Below are 27,499 nucleotides of genomic sequence, written 5' to 3'. Positions count from 1 at the left end.
TCAAATATGTTGAAGTAATCACATAGCCTGAGTGATACTCTACTTAAATAAAATAAATTTTGAACTGCGAAGGATTAATGTACTTTAAACGTTATAGTTAAATTGTTGACCTAGTGAACGTCAGAAATATCCTTTTTAGGTCAGCACTCCATCTGCTGGCTGCAGAGCTGTAACACAGTCTGGTGTGAAGGCAATGGTCCTGAGTAAAGGAAAAGCTCATTGTGTAAAGCTTTATTTGTCATTTTGTATTGCCTACCTTACAGTACAGCACTGGATTTTTCCCAGCAACTTGTTCATGACACTGCCTGTTGTACATGATACATGTCTTCGTCTACGGCTGTTACAAATTATGGTTAAAATTCTGTTTTGCATCCTAATTCTGTCCACTTCCACACCGAGTACCTTGTCCTCAGTGAAACAAGCAGTCAGATGCTAATATGTCAAGTATATGCATAATTTTTAAAAGAAACTCAGCCCTCACGCCTCAAATCCTTTAATTGCCCATTGTGAATCATTGGTGGCTCTGCTGAATGGTGCCAGCCCTCGAAACCAAGCCATCACAATTGGCAAACAACCAATAAAATATGGGAATTATAGTCTCATTAGGAGCATGTTTCTGCTTTTATACAAAATCAGCTCTATTTTTTTAATTGAAAAACACCTTTGCCTTCTCGCATTTCCCATATGCAGTTCAATGTTTGCAGGAAAAGAAATGCACTGAAATATGTGTACAGTTGTCTTTTCCCAATTACTCAGTCATAATGCTTTGCTGTGCATTGCTATTGTGTTTCTTTTTCCCTGAGACAATCAACAAGGGTCCCTGTTCACACTATTATATCTCTTCCGAATAAATATTACCCCTACTATATGACTCTCTAACAGCCCAGTTGGCTGAGACTGAATGACTGCAACAGTAATAGAGGACAACATGGTCATATAATAACTGCATAATTAGTCTCATTTCATAACATTGATAGAATAAGCTAACTAGCACAAATAACGAGAGGATAGAGATTTACCAGTAGACCTATTGCTTTTTGCATGTGTGTTTTCAACAACAGGTGCAGTGCACACAGCTAAATGCAGGGTTTGTGAATTATATCAAACATTTCGCAATTGGTCACATTCCAAAGCATCTCCTACACCAATATTTCCAGGGAACAGATGGTGAAAAATGGACACAAAGACTTGCATGTTTTCATGGCAACACAGCACATAAATGGCAAGGATTTGAAGGAAACCTTGCCAAGTGCTGAGACCTATTTTTATTTATTTCTTTCACTTCAAAATAGCTGTGTGGTTGGGTCTGAGCCAGGGAAGAAAATAGCTCCAAAAAGCACAAACCTAAATCCAAAATATATTTATGAAGGAATAAATAATTTGGAATCTCCGAAGAGAAACAAACTTGGGCCATTGTCCCTGACTACCGGTGACTGTTCTGTCCAGCCGTACTGAAATGATGTGTCCGTACCTGATATGTGGAGTTAAATGCAGATTTTTATAACTTGGGCAAGTAGGTTGTATGGAATGTGTGGCCGTATCCATGATGGCTGTGTATGTAACACATCACTGCCATTAACTGCTTTCAATACATTATAGTTTTCCCCATTCTAGCTTCTATTTTTCATGTTGATTCTCCACCCTCCCCTTTTCCTATTATCTGTGACAGCTCTTTGGCTCTTTCATTTACCTCCACTCGTTTATATCTTTACCTATTTGTCAGCGCCACTCACTGCACATCACTACAGTTGCTCAGGGTCATACAAAGTGTTGAAGCAAAATGAAAGACAGCCTTTGCATTCAACATCCACATCCCAGTTGGAAAAGCTGATGCAATACCTCTTCTCTTTCTCAATCTCCCTCCAAATTGACAAACTCGCAGCAACCCGGATGGTCTTATCAGTCGTTAAGACTGTTAGACGACCTTTCAATTACTCACAATGTCACTGTTATATTTTTTTCCCACTGGGCCGCAAAGATTTTATGTATGAAAAAAAAAAAGCTTCTTATCTTGAGAGAGGACACAGACAGATCAAAAATCCCTCTTTCAACCATTAGCTCCACATAAACTACATCAAATAGAAGCCAGTAAAAGCTCCAATTTAGATTCCATAAAAGAAAAAAAAACATCCTCACAGTGCCCATTAGAGATAAAAGACAGAAAACATAATTATTTTGGCCTCTCATTTTCTTCTTCCTGTCACTTAAATTTGCTCCAGGTGTCAGAAGAACTTCAGCATATAAGTAGTATTTTGTCATCTACCAACACCATGGAGGCTACAGAGACAGAAGAACTCTTAAACGTTTTACTTTGTTCTATCCTAGTACATCCCATGTCAGAGACCTCACCATAAAATGTCAAAGCAAACGGAGAGGGGATTGAACTATGTTGGCTTTAGACACAGTACTTGAGGTCTGCAGCTGTTGAACTGGCATTAAGTGGTATTACAGTCTTTGTCAGCAAAAGGAAACATAGTCCTCTTCCTGGGAATTGGGTTCACCACTCTATCTTTCAAAGGACAAATACAGAATCAGCACAACCTGAAGCACCACTTTACTCACTGACGGCTTTGTCGAGGCTTATTTCAGACATTTCTTTAAAAGCATTTTATCAGATCGAATGGAAACCGAAACTAGGCTGCTTAGGAACAGAACAAATAACAGATCTGTTATTTTTGATGAATGACAAAACTAGAAGAAAAATAACAAGAGAAGAAATAGCATATTCTGCTGTAAGAAACATAAAGAGGGGGCAGGATAATACCTACTGCTGGATTAACACCAGCACAGACTGCAGTGGCAACAACATGGTGCATGACAAGAGACTGAAGAATGGCAGGGATATGTTGTGTAGACAGCTATAGGCAGTAAGCCCTAAACTTCATTAACACAGCATAGCTCTTCATTGGTTTGTTAAAGGACAGAATGATTACTGTTACTTATCGAGTGAATTTGCACAAATCGCATTTAGCACATGGACCGTACCTTTGTATCCAAGGCTGTTGTCTTGTTCTGTTGCAGGCTCAGATGCAGGTGTTTGAGTGATGACCTCACGGTTCCCTCTGTGTTTATCTGTGTCTGTTTGTATTGGAAACACAACAGTGTGTAGCACAATTAAAAGAGCATTACACATTTGGTTAACTTGTCCATATGCAACATAAACGCATTTCTTATGTGGCCTAAGTTTAAACATGAACAATAATCTAAATGAATAAATCTCACTGATGGATGAATGATGTGGAAAGTTTAAAGGAGTAGTCATGCTGAAGAAAGGGGGAACTGGGGTATTATTCAGTTTGATTTAAATGATGACTCATCAAGTTGGAGTTAGTTTGTGATTGTTTTATAAATACATGAAGGTTCAGAGATATTTCCCTTGCCACTAAGATGAATACAATTTGCTCTGGAAGCACATTTTTGTAATGCCAACACTGTGAGGTGTAAACAAATTTAATCAAGCAGTCACAGAAAGGTGAGGAGTATGATTGCTTTCATGTCTTAGTCACAGGAGGAACACGATCTCTGTGTAAGCAGAAAATGAATCTAACGCAACACACTTTTGAAAATACAGAAAGCTAATGGAAAATTAGCTGAGCAGCCAATAAACCTTTTGCACTTAAGATTACTGAGAATTAAAATTGTTAGTCATTAAATTATTAACACAATCTGAAATATGTGTACTATGCGCCATTACATTACATGCACCAACCATGATATTGTGTGCCAAAGAGTCAAAAGCACCCCTGGGTGCTAGGCTGTTATATGGCTTATATTCATGGATATTTTTCTTTTAAAAAAATACACCACTAGAGGGTGCCACCACTTCATCATGTCACTGGAGTTAAAGCCAAAGAAGTAGCTATTTAATAACCTATGACAAAAAGTTAATAATTTGACTTAAAATCAACCAAAACCTGAATGAACTAAACAAAACTGCATGAAATAAATAATAATATTGCGACATTATTATACATGGCATGATATTACTGACATGTTATAAAGCTGGCCATGGCACTGTATGTTGTTAATCATCTTATTAAGTGAAGCATTAAACCTCTCATGAACAACTACTGAATCTTTTTCTCCTCTCAAATAATTACATTCTGCCTGTGGCAATTACACCTGGTCTTTATGCATACTGTATCTCATCATCACAGATATGACTGAAACAATTAGATCTGTTTTATTTGAAATAAATGCAGGTAGAGGAAAAACAAGCACAAAAGAAGAGTTTGCACACAAAGACCAGTATGAAGGCAGAGCTGAAAACTTGACATGGAAACTCAAAGAATAGAAGTAAAAGAACATTCAGATTGATTGTAGTGTGAAAACCCTCCCTCAGCATTACTCTGGGTATTTCATGAACATTTTCAATCAAATCAAGATTTTTCAATCAAAGAAAGAAAACAATTATACTTTACATACTGAGTTCTGTGTCTTAATGTTTTCAGCCACAAGAGGTCAGTATAACTACACTCAGGAGGTGCTGAAGTTGTGCCATTAAGACAGTTTAGTATTGGTAAAGAGGTTTATTTTTTCATATTTCTCTCATCCACTCAGACCCAAAGCTTGCACCTTGAAAGATAAGTCTCATACCTTGTGTTCAGGTAAGCAGAGTTGGATGACCAACTCTCTCATATATACTCATATATTCCCATAAGTATAGTGCCCACCAGCATTTTGATTAACCTGCAGTGTGCAAACTGCTCTTATACGTGGACATCAAAATGGGCTTTGGGGGTTCATGGTTGTCGCTTCTAAAGTACATTTGCAAAACATGTTTCATAGTGAATAACCCCAATGAAATATTACAACTCATAGTCATGGAAACAGTCTTATCATAAGAGAACAATAAACTAATACTTTGACTTAGTTACAACACATGAAGTACAACAGAGAAGTTAAAGAATAAGCACTCGTGATGTTGCTATGTCATGTATGTCGGTTCATCGAAGAGTTTCTGACCTGATGAAATGTCCATGGTGTGGCCATGCTGCAGCTGGTTGACACAGAGCAGGCTAATGAGAAGAAATGTCATAGATGCCAGCATGGCTCCTGGTGGCCCAGCTTGCCTTTAAGAAGGCCCTAATAAACCTAGAACCAAAAGACAGGTCAAACTATATCAATTATTAGGACATTACATGTAGTTGAAAAATGCGAGCTGACTTTGAGACATGCTGCAAGAATAAAGAATAACAATACACTGTGCTCCAAAGTTAGTCAGACAGCAACACATTTTGCTTTTCATTTTCAGGCTTCATGCTTCAAAGTTGGTGCAAGATTTTGCACTTTACATATCAGTATATCTGCCATTAAGCCCTTGTTGTAAATAAGTAAGGAAGAAAAAACAACAGTAAGGAAGAAAAACAACAGTATTACATTACACTGTTATTACAATATTACCAGCATAATAAAGTCCTAGAATGATTAACCATTTTGTGTTTTGAGGAGTTTTAGGGCCTACAATTCCTCTCACATATTAAAATCAAACAAACTCCTTGTCCACCAACTACCCTGCTGGCGAGCACTATGCACAGCTATACTCCTGTGTGAAATTCCACCAAAGAGAGGAAAGACAGACAGATGGACTTTCCTCTGAAACCCTCCCAGCATGTAGCCAAACTCTGAGTCTCTCGGTTTCAGTCTGACCGAATCCACACATAGCAAGGGGAATGCAGATTACTATGCTTTAGTGTTGCTTTTCCACCCATATCCCAACTCACTGGTGAGCCCCTACAGTTCATCTCAAATATGTTCTGCTCTCTATATGCTTTGTACAAAACTATGTGTGTGTGTGTACATTTTATCTTCAACTGCATCAAAATGTGTTGTGTTCATACATAATCCAAGTCAAACATCCATACAAACATGCTCACATTTACCTGCTGAAAATTCCAAAATCAACAATCCCCCCAAATAAATACACACCTTCACACATGTCAAAAAAAACACACACCCTTACTCTCAAGTGGGAATGGTGATGAGACACAGTGACAGTGCCAGGCGAGAGAAATGGGATGTCAGTTCTACTGATCAGCCATCTGTGGTACAAACAGCTTTGCAACCCATCCTAGCTGTCTGATGGACAGCCAGATTCCTGGGATGTCTTGGCATCCAGTGGCCACTGACTCTATGCGCCACTTTAATTGTTCTGAAAAATGAACACCAACAGCCAACATTGTAAATATGCCAAAAACTTGAGCAAAAAGTGAATAGACTGTGCAACCAATGAAGAGAAGGGTAGGCACCATTGTTGTTTTGGGAATTTAGATTAAGCTTCAAACTAATATATTGTTAGTTTAGTGTAAATTAAAAGCATGAGATGGCTCAAATCCTGAAATATTCTGGTCTACAGATAATCAAAATCTGTTGTAGATATGAAGGTCTAAAATATATTTATATAAAGGTATGTGAATCTTTATTTTTAGCCATGCTAGCAGCATGGCTCTAGGGACAGGCCAGTCTAGGTCAGTCAGCTGTTCCACCTCTTTGGTCCAGACTGAAATATTTCTACAACTATTTGACGGATAACCATGAAATTTGGTACACATATTCATGTCACCCTCATAATTAACAGTTTTTAACCTTAATGTTCTAGTGCCACTGTCTGGTCAAAATGTAATTGTAATGGTTTATGACCAAATGTTTGCAAAACTAATGACATTACTCATCAGCCTAAAGTGTGCTAAGCTTAAGCTGATGCCTAGTCTAAGCTGTGTTTAGTGCTAATTAGATAATGTTTGCGTGCTAATACACTACACTAAGAAGGTGAAGAGGGTAAACATTGCACCTGCTAAACACCAGCATGTTAGTAATGTCACTGTGAGCATGTAAGCATGCTGACATTAGCATTTAGCTCAAAGCACCATTTTACATTCCCCCTGTAGACCTAATCTTATAAGACTTTATGTAGCATCATTTGGTTATATTATATGTGCTTCACTCTGGATCTGGTTTATATTTATTTGTGAAATATGTAAGCCGGTGCAGTTCTGGCATATCTGTGTGCTTGAAAAAACAATAAAAAACTTCAAAACAATCCTGTTGTCACTTTTGGTTAAAACATCATCTACCACAGATTTTACCTGTATTTGGTCGATCTAGTAAAGATACTGATGTTTTATAAGCTATGAAAGCCAGAACAAACAATACTCAACAGTAATATAATATTCAATATGAATAACATCCATAACTGAAATCTGTTACAGCTGTTACAAAAATCTTAGATATATTACATGGATATATTACTAACATAATGAGTGAGGAAAATTGCATTTTGTAGAGAGCTGAATATGAAATGTGGGTGGTAATAATAACACTGCACTGTTTGGTTTTATGAAACACTGTATCTTTGGGGGAATACAGAAAGTGGGTGTAGAGGGAAAAAACAATAAATACAGGATGTAATTGAATATGTAATATAATATGCACAATGTAATATGGCAATGGCAGGAAAAAGTGTGCGTAATCATTTCCAGTGACAAAATGTTACTTTAGGACGTCTAAAATCTGACATGAAAAGACTAGAGATGGTTCTAGAAAACCAAGTCAGGGTTGCACTATGTAAATAGCAGCAGTAGTTTATCTTGCAATTTTGTGTACAGTATATGATCAAATGTTAAGTGAAATGGGAGGAGAGAAGAGGAGAGGAGAGGAAAGAAGAGGAGAGGAAAGGAGGTGTAAGATGCAATATAATAATATAAGTTCAGTGAATGAAACTTTTCCATTGAGCTCTGTGTTGGTTCTGCTATCTCATTATTATAATCAAATTAACCTGTACCCCCTCCCCCCCCTTGTTAGTACATATAGGCCCTTCCCTCATGACTGACCATGCATGCACTTACACCCAACATACATTAAGCTGCCCTTACTGAAAGAAATGACGACAAAGCATCTGTTACACTCATCTGCACATGCTCTGAACTAATGGGGAGAGTCTGCAGATCAAAGGAGACAGGACTGCTGATTTCCCCTTCCTTATTCTGTCCACTGGGGGAATAATCACAGCTTACCATCTAACATATTGTCAATAAGACGGAGCAGGAGCTCCCCCTATACAACAGCAGACGGATACTGTAGAGAGCACTGGAGCGTGAACAGAATCAGCTTTCAGTATCTCCCCTCCATCTTTTCTCCCTTCTAAGTTCCATGTGCAATACTATATATTATACCAAGTATACCATGTCAAAAAGTGCAGGTGAAGATGCCATCATTTAACTGGAATATTTACCTTGGATGCAAATTAAGTGAAAGCAGACATACTGCATTTCAATGCACAATTAGCATTTGCAGGAATAAAAAAAACTTGCATTTCCCCACATATTAAAACTATTTTAGTCCATTTTTAAAGAGGATTAGGGCTTTAGGTATATAAATGTAATATTGTACTGGTTAGTTTTATTTACTGCTGTGTTTAAGGCTACACATAATTAAATCAGTGTGCATTTCTATGTGCATTGTAGACTCAGATGTAATGACTAATCAGCAGCTCTGTAGTACAACACCACTGGGGTGCTGAGTGAAAGCAGGGGGTACAACCAGGAAGTATGATTCACTGACTATTTTCTGCACAAGAACTGGAGTCTAAATCAGCACCACAGTGGGAGGTATGTGGAGGGAGAGGCTTGTGCTTTTGAGACAGACAGACTCCAATATTTGATGTAGACACAACACACAAACCACCTGCATATATTACTGTCAATCACGTAAAGTCATACATCACGTTTTAACATTATACAAGGCTTGCTGTCTCGCCACATAAGACTGAAGAGTTCTTATCAACACCTGGCACTTATCACTGACATATGGATGTGTCTTTTGGGGAAATGGATGGGGGGACAAATACAGGCTTTCATCACTGCCACTACAATGCATTAAGGGAGCTATCAGAGCAAGACAAAGGATATTAAAAGTATGAGAGGCAATGTCTGAAGCTCTGTCAGGGCTCATAGTAACAAGTCATAGTCGGCTGAGTAGGCATTGTGGAAGATAAAAACTAGACAGATGATCCCATGGACCAGCCACAAGGGGCAGTGACCTCTGCCCCAGAGGATAAAGGACGCTGATATGTCAGCATAAGACCTTACAAAACTAAACGCACTGTTAGCTGCATTTGGATTCTCTATCTGAAAATAATGAAGAAAAAATATGTTTGGTGTAGCGTATTAATAGCAGTATCTAAAAACCATAGAAAAAAATATTTAAGTAATGGAACTGTGAAGAAAGGACAAAATATTGATGACCACCCAAATGACCACAGAGCATAAAGCAAAATGTATTTACAGATAAAAGACTTTGATCAGGAATTAATCCACTGACTCCGCTCAACCTGAAAAGTGATTTTCAGTCACTGTACTCATTCTTAGTAGAGCACTATATGTTGTTCACCATGCCTTCTCTCTGCTTACCAATAGGAAAACTTCATACCTCTCCTTTATTCAGCCAGGCGAGTCAGTTAAGAGCAACTTCATATTTACAATTACAGTGGTTTCAGTCGGTAGTACAGCCAAACAAACTAAACCCACTAGATTAAGTGATCCTTTAAAATATGAGATTGGATTTGTTTGAATGTAATTCTAGCAACTGTTGCTTGTGCACATCCATAACTTAATCCCTTAAGAGTTTTCAAAACCACTGAAGGATTTTCAGAATAAGAAGCCAAAGAAATAGGATTAAAAACAAAGACCAAAGAGAGAGAATGCTACAGGCCTAGACTTTGTAGAAATGCAGACTATGAGGTATTTTACCAATTTTTCAAAAATTATTATGTGGTAGGTTTGTATAATACATTCTTTGCATATGGGTATTATATTAATTAAATATATGCATATTTCCCTCCATAACATTCAGATTAATCAGTAGATATAGCTAAATTAAATGTAAAGTTATGATTTGGCTATTATTTAACCTTTAACACAAAGTACAGTAAAGAATTCTATGATGATTCTATTAATTTAGACCTAACCTTTAAGGTCTATATGGAAGGACAAAGGAGATAATACTCTGCCATTATTTCTTGTATGGCAAAGTGCAATCATCAGAATAAAAACAACATTCATGACCATTTGTGGTATAACTTTCAGCGCTACAGCACGTGGACAGCATCCGCTCCTGTCTAAATGAGTGGGCAGGGAAAGGACTTAATTCCCTCTCAATCCACCTATGCCAAAATCATGTGCACTCACAATAGTGATATTACCAAAAATGCAAACCAAGCCTAACTAATATCAATGAGCACAACTTCAAAACTTACCCCTCCAGGTTATTCCTCCAGTATTATTGTTCCATTTTCTCTGGTAAAGCCAAATCTCTGCAAGTGTCTGTCTATGAGGCATCCAAGTACCCAACAATGAAAGCAGAGAGAGAAAGAGAGAAGAAGATACAATGTGGACCTGTAAAAAGAGGAGAAAAAAATCAAAAGAAGGAGCCTATGCCGAAGAAAAAGCCTAAATAATCCATCTGTGATCCAAGAGACGCTATCAGATGGAGTGCATACAAATCACAAACCTACCTCTGCAGCAACCTAGGTCCAATATCCTCAGGGTCCTAAGGCTGCACTCAGACAATGTACTCTTACAGATTAAGCCTGACAGCTCACACACTCAAGGACATTAGAAAACAGTGAACTTCAGAAACAACATTATCATTTTCATTTTATTTTCTCAGATTATTAAAAACAAGATTTTTTTCTCATTCTCCCTTTTGTCTTTTTTACACATTGGGAACAGCATGGACTTTACAATTAATATGTGACATGTTAAAGACTATCCTAAATGGAGAGTGTATTTGAGTATTTTGTGTGTCTGTATTAAATAAAGCATAACTACTGTCTATTTTTCATTATAAAATTGCAAATTGAGCAGTTATTACCCATGGTTTGACACTATTTGGAGTCCAGTGTTCATATATACAGTATATATACTGTCTATATTTGATGGTTTTGCAAATGAAGCATCACAACTCAAGGTACCTGCAGCAATGGGTAGAGAATCACAGATTGTTTTGCTGCAATATGGGGCAACATCCCTGCATTGTGGTTCACAATCTGGAGAAATGCATCCCACAGGGTCTACATTTACCTGCAGCAAAACCAGCTTGCCACAGTCTCTTTAACTGAGTGGAATTGAAATGGTTTTCATCCATTTATTTTTGCTACCTACTTATTCCTATTCAGGTATATACAGTGTGGGTGCTGGAAACTAGCATGCATAGGCCAGAAGGCAGGAAAACACAATTCATCATAGAGATAGCAAAAACACATTTACACAAACAGAAATTTTGGATTTTTCAACTCATCTGACTTGCATGTCTGTGGAATATAAAATGTGAGAAAGGGGAGAGAACTCTACTTCTCTAGTGTCTTCAACTAGCCACTCCTCTGTGTATTTTCCATGATCATCAGTTCACCTGTGCCCACGTTCAATGAATTATTTATTAATTGATTTGGGTTTTTTTCCATTTCATTTATTGAAAACAATGTGCACAATGACTGATGAATCTTCTGCAGTGTAATGATGTGTGTAACAAAAGGAGAATTGATCTGCAACATTGCTCAGCAGCTATTTATTCAATTCAATCTACCCTATGCAGCACTGTGATGGGCTCAGTGGATTACACAAACCAGGAGAATACATATGTCCTTGTCTATGTACTGATTCCTCTTGTATTTAGTTTATGGAAAGGTTGATCTTTGTGCAGGTATATTTACCTCCAGAGGCAAATGTTTGTTTGTAACTGACAGTAATTCAGTGGACCTCAGAGCTGTGCAGTACACAGTACACCGTACACCAAAAGACACATTACAGAGGTTAACTGCATTAATAAATTCATACATTTAAAAGGTGAACACCTAATCTTAAGTATAATTCCACTATGGCAAAATGATGTGGAAATGTATAGAGCCTGATGCTGCAATAGAGGAGCATCAGGGCATGTGACTCAAAACAATTTTCTTTTCAACTGCACTCTTATCAACAGAGCTCTTATCGAGATCCTTCATCAAACTCTGCAGTGCGGTTTTGAATTAACCTTAAGTCAATATCATGGTGATCTATCATGCTGACAGAAGCAGACCTGAGAGTCTGACATTGGAAAGATAATCATCTCAAGAGTAAATGTAGTCTTCTCTTGCAAGAATGTTGCTTAACTGGTCTGTATGACCAAGTCACTTGTGGTTTGAACCTGGGGTGAGATACACAAATATGAACACTATGTGACATATGTTGTGACAAAACATTGTTTTGAATTTGGACTTTGGTTGTGATATAAATGACAGTTACTTCCCTTTCTATGTACTTCCCTTTCACCCAAATTTGTTTCCTCAGTGTTCAAAGTCCCTCTCCACTACAAATTGCTTTTTGCTTGTTACTTGGATGTTTAATCTTCACTGTGAGGGATGATGTATGTGCAGAGAGAAGGCTGTTCATCTGCTGAACGGAAGAAAGTTTGTCTGTGCTCACTTTAAATCTCAGTTCAATCTAAATACATACGAGCATCATTTGTAACATCACAACTCATTTCGCAGCCTATTGTGGCCAGATATGCAACTTGCACAAGTGTGAACAGGAAGCTTGAAACCTCCAGGGCTACATAAACTGAGAATAGACTTTAAAGTGAAGTAGGTGACGTCTTGTATCTGATAGTTAAAATATTTGCATATTCATATAGATTCTAGATTTTTCAATTAAGGAGAAGGAATATGTGTATTTTAAGAATTTTTGAAGGAGGAGGTAATTGAACTACTAGACACAATCTATCATCCAAATCATATTTTAAATGTCTTAAAACCTGTATGGAGGGGATCTTTAAACATTGAAACATTAGGTTAATAAGTAATTCAGCAGAAACATTACCTTTTTATTTCATTGATCTTTTGATACGCATATTTTCATAAATGAATATATCCCCGGTTACTACAATAACCATATGCCATTTATGATATGTTACAGAATAAGACTTCATGCACATGAATGATAGCTTTACATTTACATCAAACTCTGGATGAGGACAAACATTGTGTTATCAATATTATTCAGTGACTGTATTTTGACTGTATCTGTATTTCCCAAGTGTAACTGCGGAGCATTTTAGTTCAGTTTTGGTGAAACAACTTTGCACTTCTTCATCTACAAAATCAATCCTTCAGCATTTTACTTTCATCAACCATGACCTTCTCAGAACATAAACAGCATGATATATCAGAGGCAATGTAGTAGATATATGCAGAGATCACTTCCACATATTACTTACATATTTATACTGAGATCAAATTTTCATGGTTAACGCAGATCATGCTTGGTTAATTCGATCAATTGTTCCCAGCTCATTAATATGTGTTGAAATGTGTCAGTGTTAAGTAATTCACCTATAGAATTAGAAATGTCTTTCATTTCTCACAATCAAGTTATTTCAGCAGCAACCGGGACATTTATACTGTACTAACCTCTGTGACAGTGTTGGCATTTGGCATTTTCCTGATGTGTCTTCTCTCTGTTAGAAAAAGAAAAGAGAAAGTAGTTTGGGGCTGAGGTCTGAGAGACCTGTCGACCCTTGGCCCTGGCCTCTCTTTGCTTTGTTGCATTATTGGTCTTAATATTTGTTTCTTTAGCTGTATGATGAACTTGTCACATAGACTAATGGCCAGCCCTGAGGTCTACCAAACCCCAAATATAATTTATTTATCCTGGACACTTTGTCCCCTAACCAATTAATCATTGCAACTTGACTACACATTGATGAGGGTAAAAGGTCCTTCAATAAGATGCTGTGTGAATCCTTCTCTCTCTCTTACATACACGTACAGAATTTCACTGTGATTTGCCCACATCAAAAATGACCAGTGGTTATATTACCATACATTTATATGGTAATATTTGAATCCCTCCCTTTTTCTTTTTCTCTGCTTTGACTGGGCTGACTGACACTTCAGCATTTACACAGGAAGCCAAACAAAGCTATTTTTATGGATGGACCATTATACAAGAGCTGCATGGGGAATCTGTAAGAATGCAATCCAGGTGTCATTGCCTCTTGGTAATCTCTCTCGTCTTCAGGAATTCATTTTCTCAGCATCTTCACTTGAAAATGACATTCTGACACCATTTACATGGAAATCACTTTGCCTCTTCATCTGTAATAGTGCCCTGTGTGCAGACAGGACCTCTCAGAGGGTTAGACTATTAATGGACATAAACAAGAAAGGCAAAAAGAGAAAGAAAGACAGAAAGACAGACAGACAGAAAGAAAGAAAGAAAGAAAGAAAGAAAGAAAGAAAGAACGAAAGAAAGAACGAAAGAAAGAAAGAAAGAAAGAAAGAAAGAAAGAAAGAAAGAAAGAAAGAAAGAAAGAAAGAAAGAAAGAAAATGAGGAGGGCAGTTACTAAAACAGGAAGGTTTCAGCATTAAAGCCAAGGTCAGAGCCTTGGGTATTAAGGGATGAAGAAGGGATGAAGAAGGGATGGAGACTGACGGAAAGCATAATGTGGGAAATTCCTATTTCTCCACTTAAACATGGGTATCCTCTCTCTCTCTCACTCTCTCTCACACATGCACACACACACACAAACACACACACACACACAAGAGAGATAAAGAGATGTAAAGACTTTCCTTGAAAGAGGAAGAGAAATCAAAAAGCAAAGCACACAGCTGAGTAGGTGCTGAGAGGAATGCATATAAGTTTCGGGATTTTGTAAGGTTGAAACGAGAAATATTTGAATACAAGAATGTGTTCTCTATTGGAAAAACACGAGATCACCATAGATTCATTTATCTTGAGTAATAACTTATTGTTAGTGGTAATCATTTCTCTGCTGTGCTCATTATAAAGATTTGAAAAGGATTGTTAACTTCCACAGAGACCTGTGGTTGACACACACACACATACAGTGCACAGACAACAACCTATACCACAGCAGGGATTACCTTGTCAAATTTTGAATCAATGTGTTTGGTATGATAATAAATGTGAAAGTAGTTTCCCCATATGAAAACCATACATCACAATGATCTAATTCTCACCAAATGAGATATAAGAACATATGAGATCGCTTGTATATTTTTTTTCTTGATAAAATAGAGATATGTGTGCTGGCATAATGCTGTTTGTAAAAATGTCTGTTTAAAATATTGAATTTATGTGAAAACTGGAGGAGAATGTTAGGAATAGTTAATTTGACTACATTAATACTGCCTCCATATGGCATTACTGTAGCACTACTTGATAAAGAGCTCCCACAACCACACCAACTGTACTGTAATGGATGATGGATAATGCCTGCTATGACATTTTCCACCTCCTTTTCTTTTAAAAGTACAAATATGGATTTAGCATAAATTCATGCACTCTGCAAAGCTGAGCTACATGGCATTGAATGCAAGCAAAATTTAAATTCAGTCTATAAGGCAACAAGTATGTTAAGGGAATCCTTTGTATTACAGCGTCAAAATAATTACTGTAATTTTAAATTAATCTTAACATTAAAAGTGCTGAAATACTATTATACATTTCTTGATTTTGCAAATGAAAAGCACAGGTGTTACTAATAACGTTAACAATGACAGTGTACCAGCATGCCCTATAGGACCCTGAAACTGAAGCAGCTAAATGGAATTCAACCATAATTCATTTTTAACATTTACACCTGTGCTTTTCCAACTGTGACATGTTAAAGTGTCTCCTCTGAACCGACTTACATCAAGACAATTCCAGATCATTTAATTGAGTCGGTCAGAGCAAGTTTGAAATCAAGTATTTTTAGTCGTTTGGGGCAAGTCCAAGTCAAGTCTTCATAAATAAATTGAAAATGAAGATACAAGTCTTTCAAGTGTCTTAATGTTGACCATTAAAATTAAACAGCTTTTGAACATTTTCATTTTAAAGACAGATAAAATTAACTAAGCTCTATTTATTTACAATTGTAATTAGGCTAGTTAGCCTAAGGGCCACTTTCCCAATAGCCTATTTAATGCATGCTAGCTGTAATATTGCCTCTCAAAATATGAAGACATTTATGAATGATGGAGCCAACAGAAAGTTTTTCATTGTTTGCTTACTTCTGGCTGCTGTTCTGCCACACTGGTGGGAATTCTGTGCAAAACGTGCTAGGTTAAGGACTTCTCGTCTTTTGGGTCTGCAAAGTGACCCCTACTTGTATTTCAAATGTTTTTCGAGCGCCAGTAACGCAAGTAAGGCGTGCCACGCGTAGTTGTTGATAGGTGGGAAATCAGGACGTCATTACGTACAGCGGGACGTTTCGGTGAAGATAAACAAAAAGGAAGGAAGCCTTCGGCCATACAGTCGCGGCAAAATTGGTTCAAAATTTTTAGCTTGCGAGCTACAGTTAGCAACTACATGTGTCCTTTTGTTGCTTAGAAAGATAGTATTACGCGTTCACAATCATGGACGACGCAATAACATTTCGTATGAGTGCATTTTCCGAGCAAGGAGGGAGGAAATACATGGAGGATGTTGTCGAGATAAGAATCGAGTACGAGCCGACGCCGTCGCAAGCCGAAGATTATCCAAAGTCGCAGAGACATGGAGGACAGGAAAAAGCGGAGAGTGAACCTGGTAAACAGACTGAAAATGAGACACATGGGCATAACGTTGCTGCTGAGTCTGCCCCAGTTTCTGCAATGTGGGTAGAGAGTCTATCAAACGAGGACAGTGGCAACAACAGTGCACCGGCATCAGACAGAGAAGTCGCAGAGCATGTAGTCGACACTCGGAAGTCTGTGGCGTTTTTCGCAGTTTTCGATGGTCACGGGGGTCGGGAAGCAGCACACTTCGCCAGAGAGAATCTGTGGGATTTGTTGAAAAGGCAGCGGGGCTTTTGGTCGAAGGATCACAGTGAAGTGTGTGCTGCTCTTCGTAAAGGGTTCATCGCCTGTCACCATGCAATGTGGAAAGAGCTACGTAAGTCATCAAAGTTAACCTCACTTGCAGCCCCCGCCTCATATGTATAGCTGTTTGTATATATTGCTGCATAATTCTCGCTGTCACGCTCTCTGCAGCGTTGTAAAGTGTGTCATGTGAGGCAGTATCCCACTCAGCTGGTAGGATGATGCTCATCCCATCACAAATAAACAGACTGAGCCGTCATCTGACTACTGCACAGCTTTTAACGTTGACATGACACCCACAGTATAACTCTGAATGTGTGCGTCATAGCAGTTGATGTTAGTGGATTAAGGCTTACAAATAAAAATGCAAACATAATGACAACATAAATCATTAAAGGGTTATTCTGTGTCAAATCAGACAGAATCCAGAAAAGTGGTTGCTGCACCGTCTCAGATTTTGTTCAGAGTTTGTCTATATAATGTCTGGGTCCCAAAACTAAGGCCTGTAAGATATTTTTGTACAATTCTAATGTTTTTTTTTAAATATTTTTTTTTGATATATTTTATTTTTTTTACACTCTCTAAAACACATCATCTGGGAAGCCATATTTGGACATGAATAACAATAATAATTATTCCTATCCTCACCAAACTTTGTAGGATGGAAGACAAACATGTTCTCAGTATGACTGAACCATTAAAAGTTTGTCCTGCATGCCTATTCATTTTCTATAAGGACCTAGATTTGGTTAAGAGTGCAAAATTCCTAAACAAGAGTGATCTTGCGGGCATTATACACCCATTTATTTTGCATCCATACGGTGTCAATCATTATTTTTTCTTCAAATACAATCTTTTATTAATTTTGTGCCAATATTTGAGGTCTCTACCACTCATGGACATGAAGATGTTATGAATAAAACAAGGTGTGGTAGCATTTTTCGGTCATTTTCATACATCCAAAAATGTTATGTGGGGTAGTTAGTAGAAACATGAAAATGTATGTAGAAATAGCTTAATGTATGGTCATTTAGTGTACAAAGTGCAAATGTCCTTCCATGTTCCCTTCATAGTTCCCACACATAGTTATAATTAGCATTGCTTTAACTCTAGGTGGAAAAACATTTCCATAATGAAGAAGCAGTGTCTTCACTTATCATCTGTATGTGTGTTCCAGCCTCTGAAATATTGATTAGAGAAAGAAATACATGTTTTCTGTAGGCTCATTTTACTATAGGTCATTAATGCTTAAAGCTTTCTAACATGCACACTGTAAAATTATATGTATAAACACAACCAACCTTTTATGTGGACACACATTTAGGCTAGATACTCCCACTGTAGCTTGAGAGGGCCATGTAGGATACCACTTATTGCTCCTTATACCAGAGATTTTATCAAAATATTTCACTTATTTTAAATATCCAGGACCTTACTGGAGATACAATTCCCATCTCAAATGCCCTCTATTCCAATGAACATACTGAAAACATGTTTATCCTTTATTTCTTACAATTCCTATGACACAGGATTCAATAATCATGGAGATACTGAGGCAAAAAAAATATAATCCTGAAATGGATGTTTTTCTGCCAGAGGTAAAATATCTCTCAAATCTGTGTCTATTTTTGTATGAAGGAAAAATGGATGGACATTGGCTCTTTGTACCCTTAATAACCATACACAAGCAATTTCCATCTATATTTCATGTTCCGACTACCTGCCCCAAATACCATTTTGGTCCTATGAAAATGACCAACATGCTACCATGCCTTGTTTTATTCATAATATATTAATGTCCATTGCTGGTAGAGACCTCAAATATTGGCAAAAGATTGTATTTGCAGAAAAGAATAATGATTGATATCATATTGGTGCAAAAATGTTGGTTTGTAGTACCCTCAATATCACTCTTGTTTAGGAATTTTGCATTTTTTTCCAAATCTACAGCCTTATAAAAATAAAATGGCATGCAGTATGGGCTTTTAATGGTTTTCGCATACAGAACACATTTGTCTTCCATCGTACAAAGTTTGGTGAGATTAAGAACAATACCTCTCAAGATATTAATGCCCAAACATGGCTTCCCAGATAAGGTGTTTTTGAGACTATAAAAATGAAATAATACCAAGGGCTGAAAAAATATGAAAGCATAGGATTTGAACAGAAATATTTAACAGTCCTTGGTTTTGGGACCCATTCATGATATAGACAAGGTTTGAACAAAATCTGAGACAGTTCTGCTACAACTATCTGATTTGACAGGGAATAAACCTTCAATTAATTGATTTGTAGTCTTAGTCTGTGTACAACAAGGTAATCCTGTCAGATCCTGCCAATCAGACTGGGGTTTAAATCAGGTTCAACGTGTTTAGTGGTGATCTTACCTTTTGTTTACATTCTGCATCGCAGGTTGTGCCTTTGACAGTGTATGGTGGTGGCCAATCAGTTTCAACATCACTCTCATAGAAAGCATGTGTATTTAATTAATCTATCTGTTAATTCCACAAAAATAATAATGTCCTGTATGTGTAGTGTATAATGTCAAAGAAGCCCTGAATCAGGATTTGGTCCCATAAAGGAGGTTAAGAATAGCAGGACTTATTGTGAAAGGCCTGACTTTGGAAAGTCTAACAAACTGAACCAGAGTGAAACTGTTTCATATAGTCAACTCAGTGCTACATGAATTGAGACATGAAGCTTGGATCACATCAATCCAACTTTTTTCTCTCCCAATACAAAATCTTATACCTCAGCTCAAGGTATCTGTTGAAACCCAGTGTCAATCCAACACAAGTGCTCTCCTATATCCCAATTGTAAAATCTGTTCATCTCAATGACTGGAACTCACTGGGATCATTTTTATGTAAGGTGACATGAGGCCAAGGATTGCCGCTTCTCTGAAAAAGTTCTGTGATTTCATGAATGTGATCTCAGAAACACTGAATGTAGTTATGACATTGATGAAGACACACATTTGGCTGATACCCAACCTACTTAACAAGGTCAGTATCAGTCCAGACACCGATCTGGTGGATCTGATTGTGCACCTCTAATCAATTCACTATGACAAAAACAAAGAGGTAAAGAAAAAATCAGGACATTCACAACCACAGAACAGCACGTAGTAAACATGTGATATGAAGAATTAAATATTTAAGTCAAGATGGACAAAACCACAAAGCCAAAGAGAACCTTTGGCAGCATGTTGTAGGTCACTAGGGAACACTTATTCTTAGTAGTATAGATGTACAGTATTAAGAGGATTGCTGGGGAGGAGTTGGTTGAAAATACTTTCAGTCTGATTGGTAGAGTTTAAATCTGATTAAAGGTACTCTTTTGAGTTTCTGGCCTCTAGGAGTGGGTCCCTGCTTTATTTGTCTCGTACTGCACCAACAAGGTCGGGGAAGAAGACAACAGCAAGCTAGTAAACATGGAAGTAAACAGTGCAGAATTAAAATAATTAAATGTTTTATCAGGAAGGAAAAACATTCAACACTTTTGTCAGACCTCAAGAATACACACAATGTATTTTGATGAGTAACGCTCAGTGTAAACAAAACTTTTGTTTGTTTACAAGAAAACAGTAACTTTTAATCCTGAGGTGAAGTCTAAAAACCAGCCTGAGCACAATGAGGCTACTCTGTGGGAATATATGTTTCTATGGTAACATGATTCAGACCTATTTAACCCTGCTTTATTAAACAAAATATCTCACAAATAAGCCTGATTCAGTCAAGTAAGCCTGGCTTATATGGCCACCATGCTTTATGAAATAATAGTATAAAATAATACCCATATAGTTTGAAGGGGTGTTTTTTTTCATCAAATGAGAGACATTGTTTTCATTTGGCTAGTTTTTCTGCAGTATAAAAAAGATTGCTATAAGAAACCTCGGTATAATTCAGTAGGATTAGAGAATACAGAACCAAACTATTCCCTGTGGTTGCTTTTAAGGCCACAGGCTGTACAGCTGCTGCCAAAATTACGTTAAGCAGGTTCAAAGGTGCACATTTGCCTCTGACTGACATGCAGGCTGAACTAATGTTGATTTGTTTGTTTACATGTGTGTGATAACATATCTTGTGGTAGTCTTAAAAATTAGGAAAGGCTTCCTAAGCTGGGTAGACAATATTAAGACCTTTGTGACGGATGCAAAGGCTTCTTAACTGTCTTCTTTCTGCTATTTATAATCTTCTTATGCCTCCATCGGTGTGTTGTGTAAATCAGACACAAGTCCAGTGAGGTATTTCTACCTCCAGTGTACATTCTTCACAGGGTGTTGCCAGTGATGCTCTTGATAAAAGTGCTACTTTTGTCTTAAACCATATTGTTTGTTACTAAAATCTAAAGTCCCCTACTCAAGTTGCTTTTAGTAGCCTATATGTTGCAGTTTGAGTATTCTAAAGTGGTAAATAGACTAGTTAAACAACATTTTGTTGTGTTATTGTAATTACTGATACTACCAGCAGGGTTCCACTTGAAAACTTAGAGCATCTTTGACCAGTGAGTAACATTAACAACTGTGAATCATTTTAATTTACTTTCTTTATCTTACAGCGGAGTGGCCAAAGACTATTACTGGCCTGCCCAGCACATCAGGCACTACAGCCAGCGTAATTGTGATCCGTGGAGTTCACATGTATGTCGCCCATGTAGGAGATTCAGCAGTAGTAGTTGGAGTGAAAGAAAATGACTCTGATATCACGCTCCAGGCACTTGAAATCACACAAGACCATAAACCTGAACTTCCTAAAGAAAAAGAAAGGATTGAACGACTTGGTGGCAGGTGAGTTGCACTTACACTACAAGTGCCAAAATGAAGCTTGATGTTTCTGAAAAGCAAGTATGATTATATAACTAAAATAATCTATGTTGGTATATACAGTACCAGTCAAACGTTTGGACACACTTTCCCATTCCCTTGAATGCGAAAGCTTGTTCAAACCTTTGACTGGTACTGTATATTGGGGGATAACATTTGCGTGGCAAAGCGTTTTTTCACAGTTATCCTCTTAACACTACACTATCACTATGTAGTGCACTCCTGTGAAGTATGTGCAGGTGGATTTTACTCAGCAGACACAATTACTTTGAGGAAAGCTGTGAACAGCTAAAGGAAGAAGACACACTAACCCACAGTCACCTCTCTCAGAGAATATAGTCACATTTAGGCTGTCTAAGCAGAGAGATGAATCAAGACTATGGAATCAAAACAATGAGATAATACAAGACAATATGCAGGAATATTCCAATTATAAATATAAGACATAAATCTATGAATTCTGTGATTCATCACTGTTGTTTTTGTAAACAAAGAGACATGTTGCTGTATTTTCTGTCTGGATCAAAAGCCTGCCTCTGTATCGAAGTTTATTGTTGTGTTATTCTTGTAACTGTAGTGTAATGAAAAAATCCGGGGTGAACCGTGTTGTGTGGAAGAGGCCCAGACTGACTCATAATGGCCCTGTGAGGAGGAGTACAGTCATTGACCAGATCCCCTTCCTGGCTGTGGCTCGATCTCTCGGTAAAGATAGCACCCTTTTTCTGGAGATTATGTGTCCATAAGATTCCGCGTCATGTTGATAATGTATATTCTCTGTTTAATTGTTCCTCCAAAAGTGATATTATTTTCTTATCTGTTGAAAGGTGATCTCTGGAGCTACGATTTCTACAGTGGGGAGTTTGTGGTTTCTCCGGAGCCTGATACCACTGTGATGACCCTTGACCCCAAACGGCATCGCTACATTATCCTGGGCAGTGATGGACTGTGGAATATGATGCCACCCAAGAATGCTGTCAATATGTGTTATAGCCATGATAAAATGGTGGTGTGTAACTGTACAACTAATACATAGTAATAAGTTTTAGAGCAGCGTTACACAATCAGTGTGACTTTGGATTTACAATGGTTTCAATTTTTATGAGAAAAGGATTATTTTGCCTTGATTTTTATGCTTGTTTGAGCCCAGAATAAATTTTATTATTGTAAACATAATTTTATTTCTCCCTCCACTGTTGATTTTTTTTTGCTTCCTAGGGACCAAAGGGAATGTCTTGCGCCCGCCGGCTGGGATGCACAGCCCTACTGTTTTGGAAAGAACGCATGCTTCGAGCAGACAACACAACAGTGATTGTCCTGGCACTGCAAGAGCATGGAACACCTATTCCTATGCATCGAGATGAGATTGTTGTTGATATGGCTACAGGAATTGACCATGTTCCCTACCCAGGAACTACCTATAACACATGTGAGGTTCCAAAGGTCAGTGCCATTTCTTTGCTTCATCCTGATTTTTTTTTTTAACTTTTCATTAGGATGAACCATAGAAACCATAAAGCACAATAACATATATTTTCCAAATGCAGAGCTGGTCACTGCTGGAGAAAGTACCTCATGACCACTCTGGCAATGGAATAATATACTGAATATATTTTTTGTTTGTTTGTTGTTTCCTATTCACTGTATTGTCCTTTATATATTCAAGTCCAGTTTTTTTTAATTTTGTCATTTGCTTTCAACTTCCACCAGTTAGAATATGAAGGTTCATAGACACCAATAGGTGCTGACATAAGGTCATACCAGCGGTTTCCATCAGTGCCCCATTGGTTCACCATATCACTCTTTGTTTTCGGGGCCAACAGGCGGAGCATGAGGATGGCATGTTTTATGAAGAAGATGAGATATATGGAGAAGAACATGAGGGATGGCCATGCCTGGAGTGGTAGTGAGGTGACTGCTCATAAAAATGTATCAAAGTGTCAGCAACTGAACTAATTGAATAGCCAGGTTCCTCTCGCTGAACCTGTTGGCAAAACATCTGCTATTTGGATATAAACATATCAAAATTCCCTTACAGCTGGTTAGTCTTCTCTGCTTGTGAACAATGGTTAGCTACAGTGATATTGATGTTATGCTGCTGTAGATCCCGTACGTCTTCAAATGTGTTGCCCAACATTTACCAGTTACTCATTAAAGTGACATAACCAATTCAAAAATACAATCTTTTTTAATTTAAGACATTATCATCACGTTATAAGTAAAAGGCTAAATGCAAGATCATATCATGTGTGCCGGTAGAGGGGTACAGTGAAATTCCTGGCTTTTTTTTTTTTTTAAAATGGCCAGACCATATCTACTAATGCCCAACAGAAAGCTACGTTATGTAGCTAAAATAAGAAATTATGTCACAGGTTTCCTACCAAAAGTTTGTGCCATTTCTGTAGCATAAATCTCCAGTGCTGAGTCGTTTTCTTCCCATCTGGTCCTTTTGGTAACACACCCTTTACAGTGTCTTGTATTCAGTCATAGTATGTACCAAGTAAGAAGACAGAGGCTCTGTTCATGATTGGTTTTCATAAAGGACTGTGGTGTTGAATGAACAAATGGCACAAACACTATTTTTGCGTACTTATTTACTGATTTATTAAGCAAATATGAATTCTGCCCCCTCATCAAACTTTGATGAAAGCCAGTAGTAGAAGACTTGATACGCACTTTCCATAAACCTTTTAGGAGGATTTTCTTTGAAAGAAGAACATGACTGTTTGATCTTTCTTATTTTCTCTCTTTAATACCTTTGAACAGACCATTAATTAAAAAAAAGTGAATGATGCTAGACAGAGAGCATTGAGACTCCTACCTCCCGAATTATTAAAGTGAAGGTCATATATTTGTATTTACATCCTATCTATTATGCACATTATGTGCTGTGTGTATGCAGCACACCTAAAACTCAATGTATAATCATTTAAACACATTTTAATCCAGTTATTGTTTATGTCCATGATTTTAGTGTTCGTCCATTTGTAACAGCTATCATCTGTGTTCCATTGTTAATCTTAGATCAATGAATGGCAAGTTGTGTCTCAAATATTTTCTATTTTCTTGATGAAATTAACAGACTAATTTTTAATTAATTACAGTTTACAAATAAGCATGTATTATTTTTTATTAGTAAGTAAATATAATAAGGAAAGAGTAATTTTTAATCTATTTTTTTATTTGCTTAATTTCTTTATTTCAGCGGAGTGATGCAGAGAATGCTCCCTACCCATTTAAAGACAGTTCCAACGCTCTGGAGCAGGCATTTGGGCTGTATGAAGCAGCCTTCTGTGCCACCGCACAGCTCTTACCTGATGTTGACTGTGTGAGGGCCACACAGCCCCCCTCAGATGGTTCGGTGAATGTTTTCGAAAAGCAAGACTCAACAACCCAAATGGACCCTGCTACTTCTGCTCCTCCATTAAAAAGGTCTCGCCGCTCTCCACACATTGCTCCCAAACTTCAAGCTCCTCACCGTCGGTTTGGCAGGTCCCCCAACAAAAGTTCTCCCCACAAGACGCCTCATAGCAAAGTACAAAGTGAACAGTCCCATCAAACTCATGCTCAAAAGAGAGAAAGAAGCTCCTCTGAGGAAGTCCTACCACAGCAACACAACGCTGCCTTGTGTGTGTGCTGAATCCTGTCTCATAGAAACAATGTTTTTGCCCTGAGACATGTCCCTGTTGTGCCACAGGCCTATTCTTAGATGTATACTTTTATACAAAGTCTTTGTTTTTGTAAATATGTGAGAAATTTGAGATTGTATATGTGTTTCTGTTTTGACCTTTTCTTCTTGCTCTTCTTCTTGCCCCCTCTTAAAATTTTAGTGTTTGTGGAAATTTTAGATTTGTTCAATCAATCAATCTATTTTCATACTTAAACGTATGTACAGTATATCCAAAAGACGTATTTTGAAGGACAAAAATCTGAGATGACATCAATTCACCAGTTAATGTAGAATTGTGACACGTGAAATCTTCCAGTTTAGATTTTTATAAATGAATAACTGTTATAAATTGTTTTGTCTTGTTGGATCTTTTTAACATGCCTGCCTTTCCTTGATTGGGGTAAATACATCAGACCTGTTGTTTATGATTTTTCCTCTCAGATGAGTTGTGCTACAAAGCCATTGCAAAGGGTTTCTCTGTCAGACTGTATTTCTAAAATAATAGGGAAAAAGGTGGCTTTGGTGGGTCATATTCATCTCATGTTGTGGATTCTGAGTTTCAAGCTCTGAGGATATACAATAGAGGCCCTTTGTAGTAGTAAACAGCTGAAAATCATGGAAAACTTCAAACACGCAATGGTCTGAGGTAGGAGCGTCATGTTAATTATGCGGGTATTGATTTTAAGTCTTTTTTTTTCTTTTTCTTTTTTTTATTTTGTGTCTTTTCTGGTGGCCAATTGTGTACTGTCATGATCATAATTGCTACTCAACTAATCTAAAATATTTGATACACATCTGAGGATGTGTTAAAGGGTCAAGTTACTCAAACCAGAGAAAAAAAAACATTCTCCCACTTACCATAGTGGCATCTATCCATATACATAGATATGTGTGATTTGAGTGAACTGACCCTTCAATGGTACTAGCTGGGCACTCATATTGATCCATTCCAAGCATCTCCCATTTATTATCAGGTCAATTAAATTACTGTTATTTTAATTAAAACTATCTCATGTATTTCAGTGGTAGAAGCAGAAGTACAGGTTGTTGGCTATATTGAATGCCGGTGTAAAAGCCAAGATTAAATACCTGTGCCTGACTGGATTAAGTTCATTTAAAGTGTTCACTAGGCACTAACACAATTCTAATATGTCTTCCTCTTTCTTCTCATATGTGGTATCTTTGTTTATGGTTTGCATTCATAACTTATATGGTAAATAAATGTATGGTACTAATGTCAAATAAATGCCATGTTCATGGTAGATAGTAAATTACAAGGTAATCAAAGTTCTAACTTGTGTTGGTGTGGCAGCTCAGTTACTGTTTTAGCTGATTTTGTTGCCTTCTTTTTACATAAGACTGTCATGGTTGCCTTAGCACAAATGAGTCAGGAGTGCTTTTCACATGTTTTTCATATTTGGGACTTCTCTAAGATGCATCAACCTCAACCATTAATCATGCACCTTCAGTTTTACACCAATGTCATATTACTGTTGACACTGCTGTGTATTTAACCCTGCTCCATGTGGTTAATGTTTCCCTGTTATATTACAGAGCAGTTTGTTGATTTTGTACAGTACATTAATATGCAATAGAAGTTTGTACAGTACATTAATATTATGCAAAGTAATTGGGTTTTTCAGGAGTCTGGCATGCTCAGATCTACTCTGTATGTTGTGAAGTGTCCAGAGGTAATGGATGTTATTGGGCATGTGGTGTGTTTTGATGATTACAATACTTGGGTCTGGTTTCATATCCACTGCAGCCAGTTCTCAGGACTAACTGTATAAGTTACATGCTTTGAAAATGACTGGATATACAGTGTCTGTGTGTTGTAATAAAGTTTTCATTTTCCAATTGGTGCTGACATGTCTGTTGTGGTGTCTGTGTTTATACAACTATATCTAGCCCACTGTGGAACTGGTTTCATGATTAATGACATAATATGTTTCTGTTTAATAAATTAACTTGTAAATCAACTTTAGAATGTGTTTGTATTGCCTTTACCTACTGTGTTGTTTGAAACTTTTACTCACAGTTGTGAGGGGTGCACTGGCAATTGCATCATGTTCCAGTAGATGGCAGTAATGTAAATGGGTTAAATTGTGTCTTTACAGTAACCATCTTCTGCAATATTAAAATTGTTTTGTTTGTTTGTTTTTGTTT

The 27,499-nt window shown here is 37.4% G+C and overlaps 2 protein-coding genes across 4 annotated transcripts in view; one reads left to right on the top strand and one right to left on the bottom strand.

The window, feature by feature from the left end:
• LOC121909664 (roundabout homolog 1-like) overlaps positions 1 to 16,153 on the bottom strand; it is a 108,075-nt gene extending 91,922 nt beyond the window's left edge. For 2 of the 3 annotated variants that reach the window (XM_042430216.1, XM_042430218.1), the window contains exons 1-5: positions 16,053 to 16,153; positions 13,442 to 13,488; positions 10,253 to 10,391; positions 4,966 to 5,094; positions 2,986 to 3,078 (exon numbers count right to left, since the gene is read on the bottom strand). In XM_042430216.1, the coding sequence (XP_042286150.1) occupies positions 2,986 to 3,078; positions 4,966 to 5,050 (178 nt within the window). In that variant the 5' untranslated portion in view covers positions 5,051 to 5,094; positions 10,253 to 10,391; positions 13,442 to 13,488; positions 16,053 to 16,153. Of the gene's footprint in view, positions 1 to 2,985; positions 3,079 to 4,965; positions 5,095 to 5,962; positions 6,152 to 10,252; positions 10,392 to 13,441; positions 13,489 to 16,052 lie in introns of all 3 variants that reach the window. The other variant, XM_042430217.1, reaches the window with a different exon arrangement.
• A 124-nt stretch (positions 16,154 to 16,277) lies between these two features.
• Positions 16,278 to 27,200, top strand: LOC121909665 (protein phosphatase 1D-like). Its single transcript, XM_042430220.1, has 7 exons — positions 16,278 to 16,914; positions 21,402 to 21,630; positions 22,244 to 22,368; positions 22,491 to 22,672; positions 22,882 to 23,106; positions 23,487 to 23,574; positions 24,869 to 27,200. Exons 1-6 carry the CDS (start codon positions 16,398 to 16,400, stop codon positions 23,568 to 23,570), a joined length of 1,362 nt encoding a protein of 453 aa, XP_042286154.1. The 5' UTR covers positions 16,278 to 16,397; the 3' UTR covers positions 23,571 to 23,574; positions 24,869 to 27,200.
• The last annotated feature ends 299 nt before the right edge of the window (positions 27,201 to 27,499 follow it).

Source organism: Thunnus maccoyii, chromosome 13, assembly GCF_910596095.1.
Source record: "Thunnus maccoyii chromosome 13, fThuMac1.1, whole genome shotgun sequence".
In the NCBI taxonomy this organism is placed as follows: Eukaryota; Metazoa; Chordata; class Actinopteri; order Scombriformes; family Scombridae; genus Thunnus; species Thunnus maccoyii.
The sequence above is the reverse complement of the archived record's forward strand: the minus strand, read 5'-3'. Positions and strand labels throughout refer to the sequence as shown.

Coding starts and splice junctions, on each gene's coding strand:
- LOC121909665 (XM_042430220.1), top strand. CDS start 16,398: ATGGACGACGCAATAACATTTCGTATGAGTGCATTTTCCGAGCAAGGA. Junction 21,631..22,243: donor ATTGAACGACTTGGTGGCAG/GTGAGTTGCACT, acceptor TTGTAACTGTAG/TGTAATGAAAAAATCCGGGG. Junction 23,107..23,486: donor ACACATGTGAGGTTCCAAAG/GTCAGTGCCATT, acceptor CGGGGCCAACAG/GCGGAGCATGAGGATGGCAT.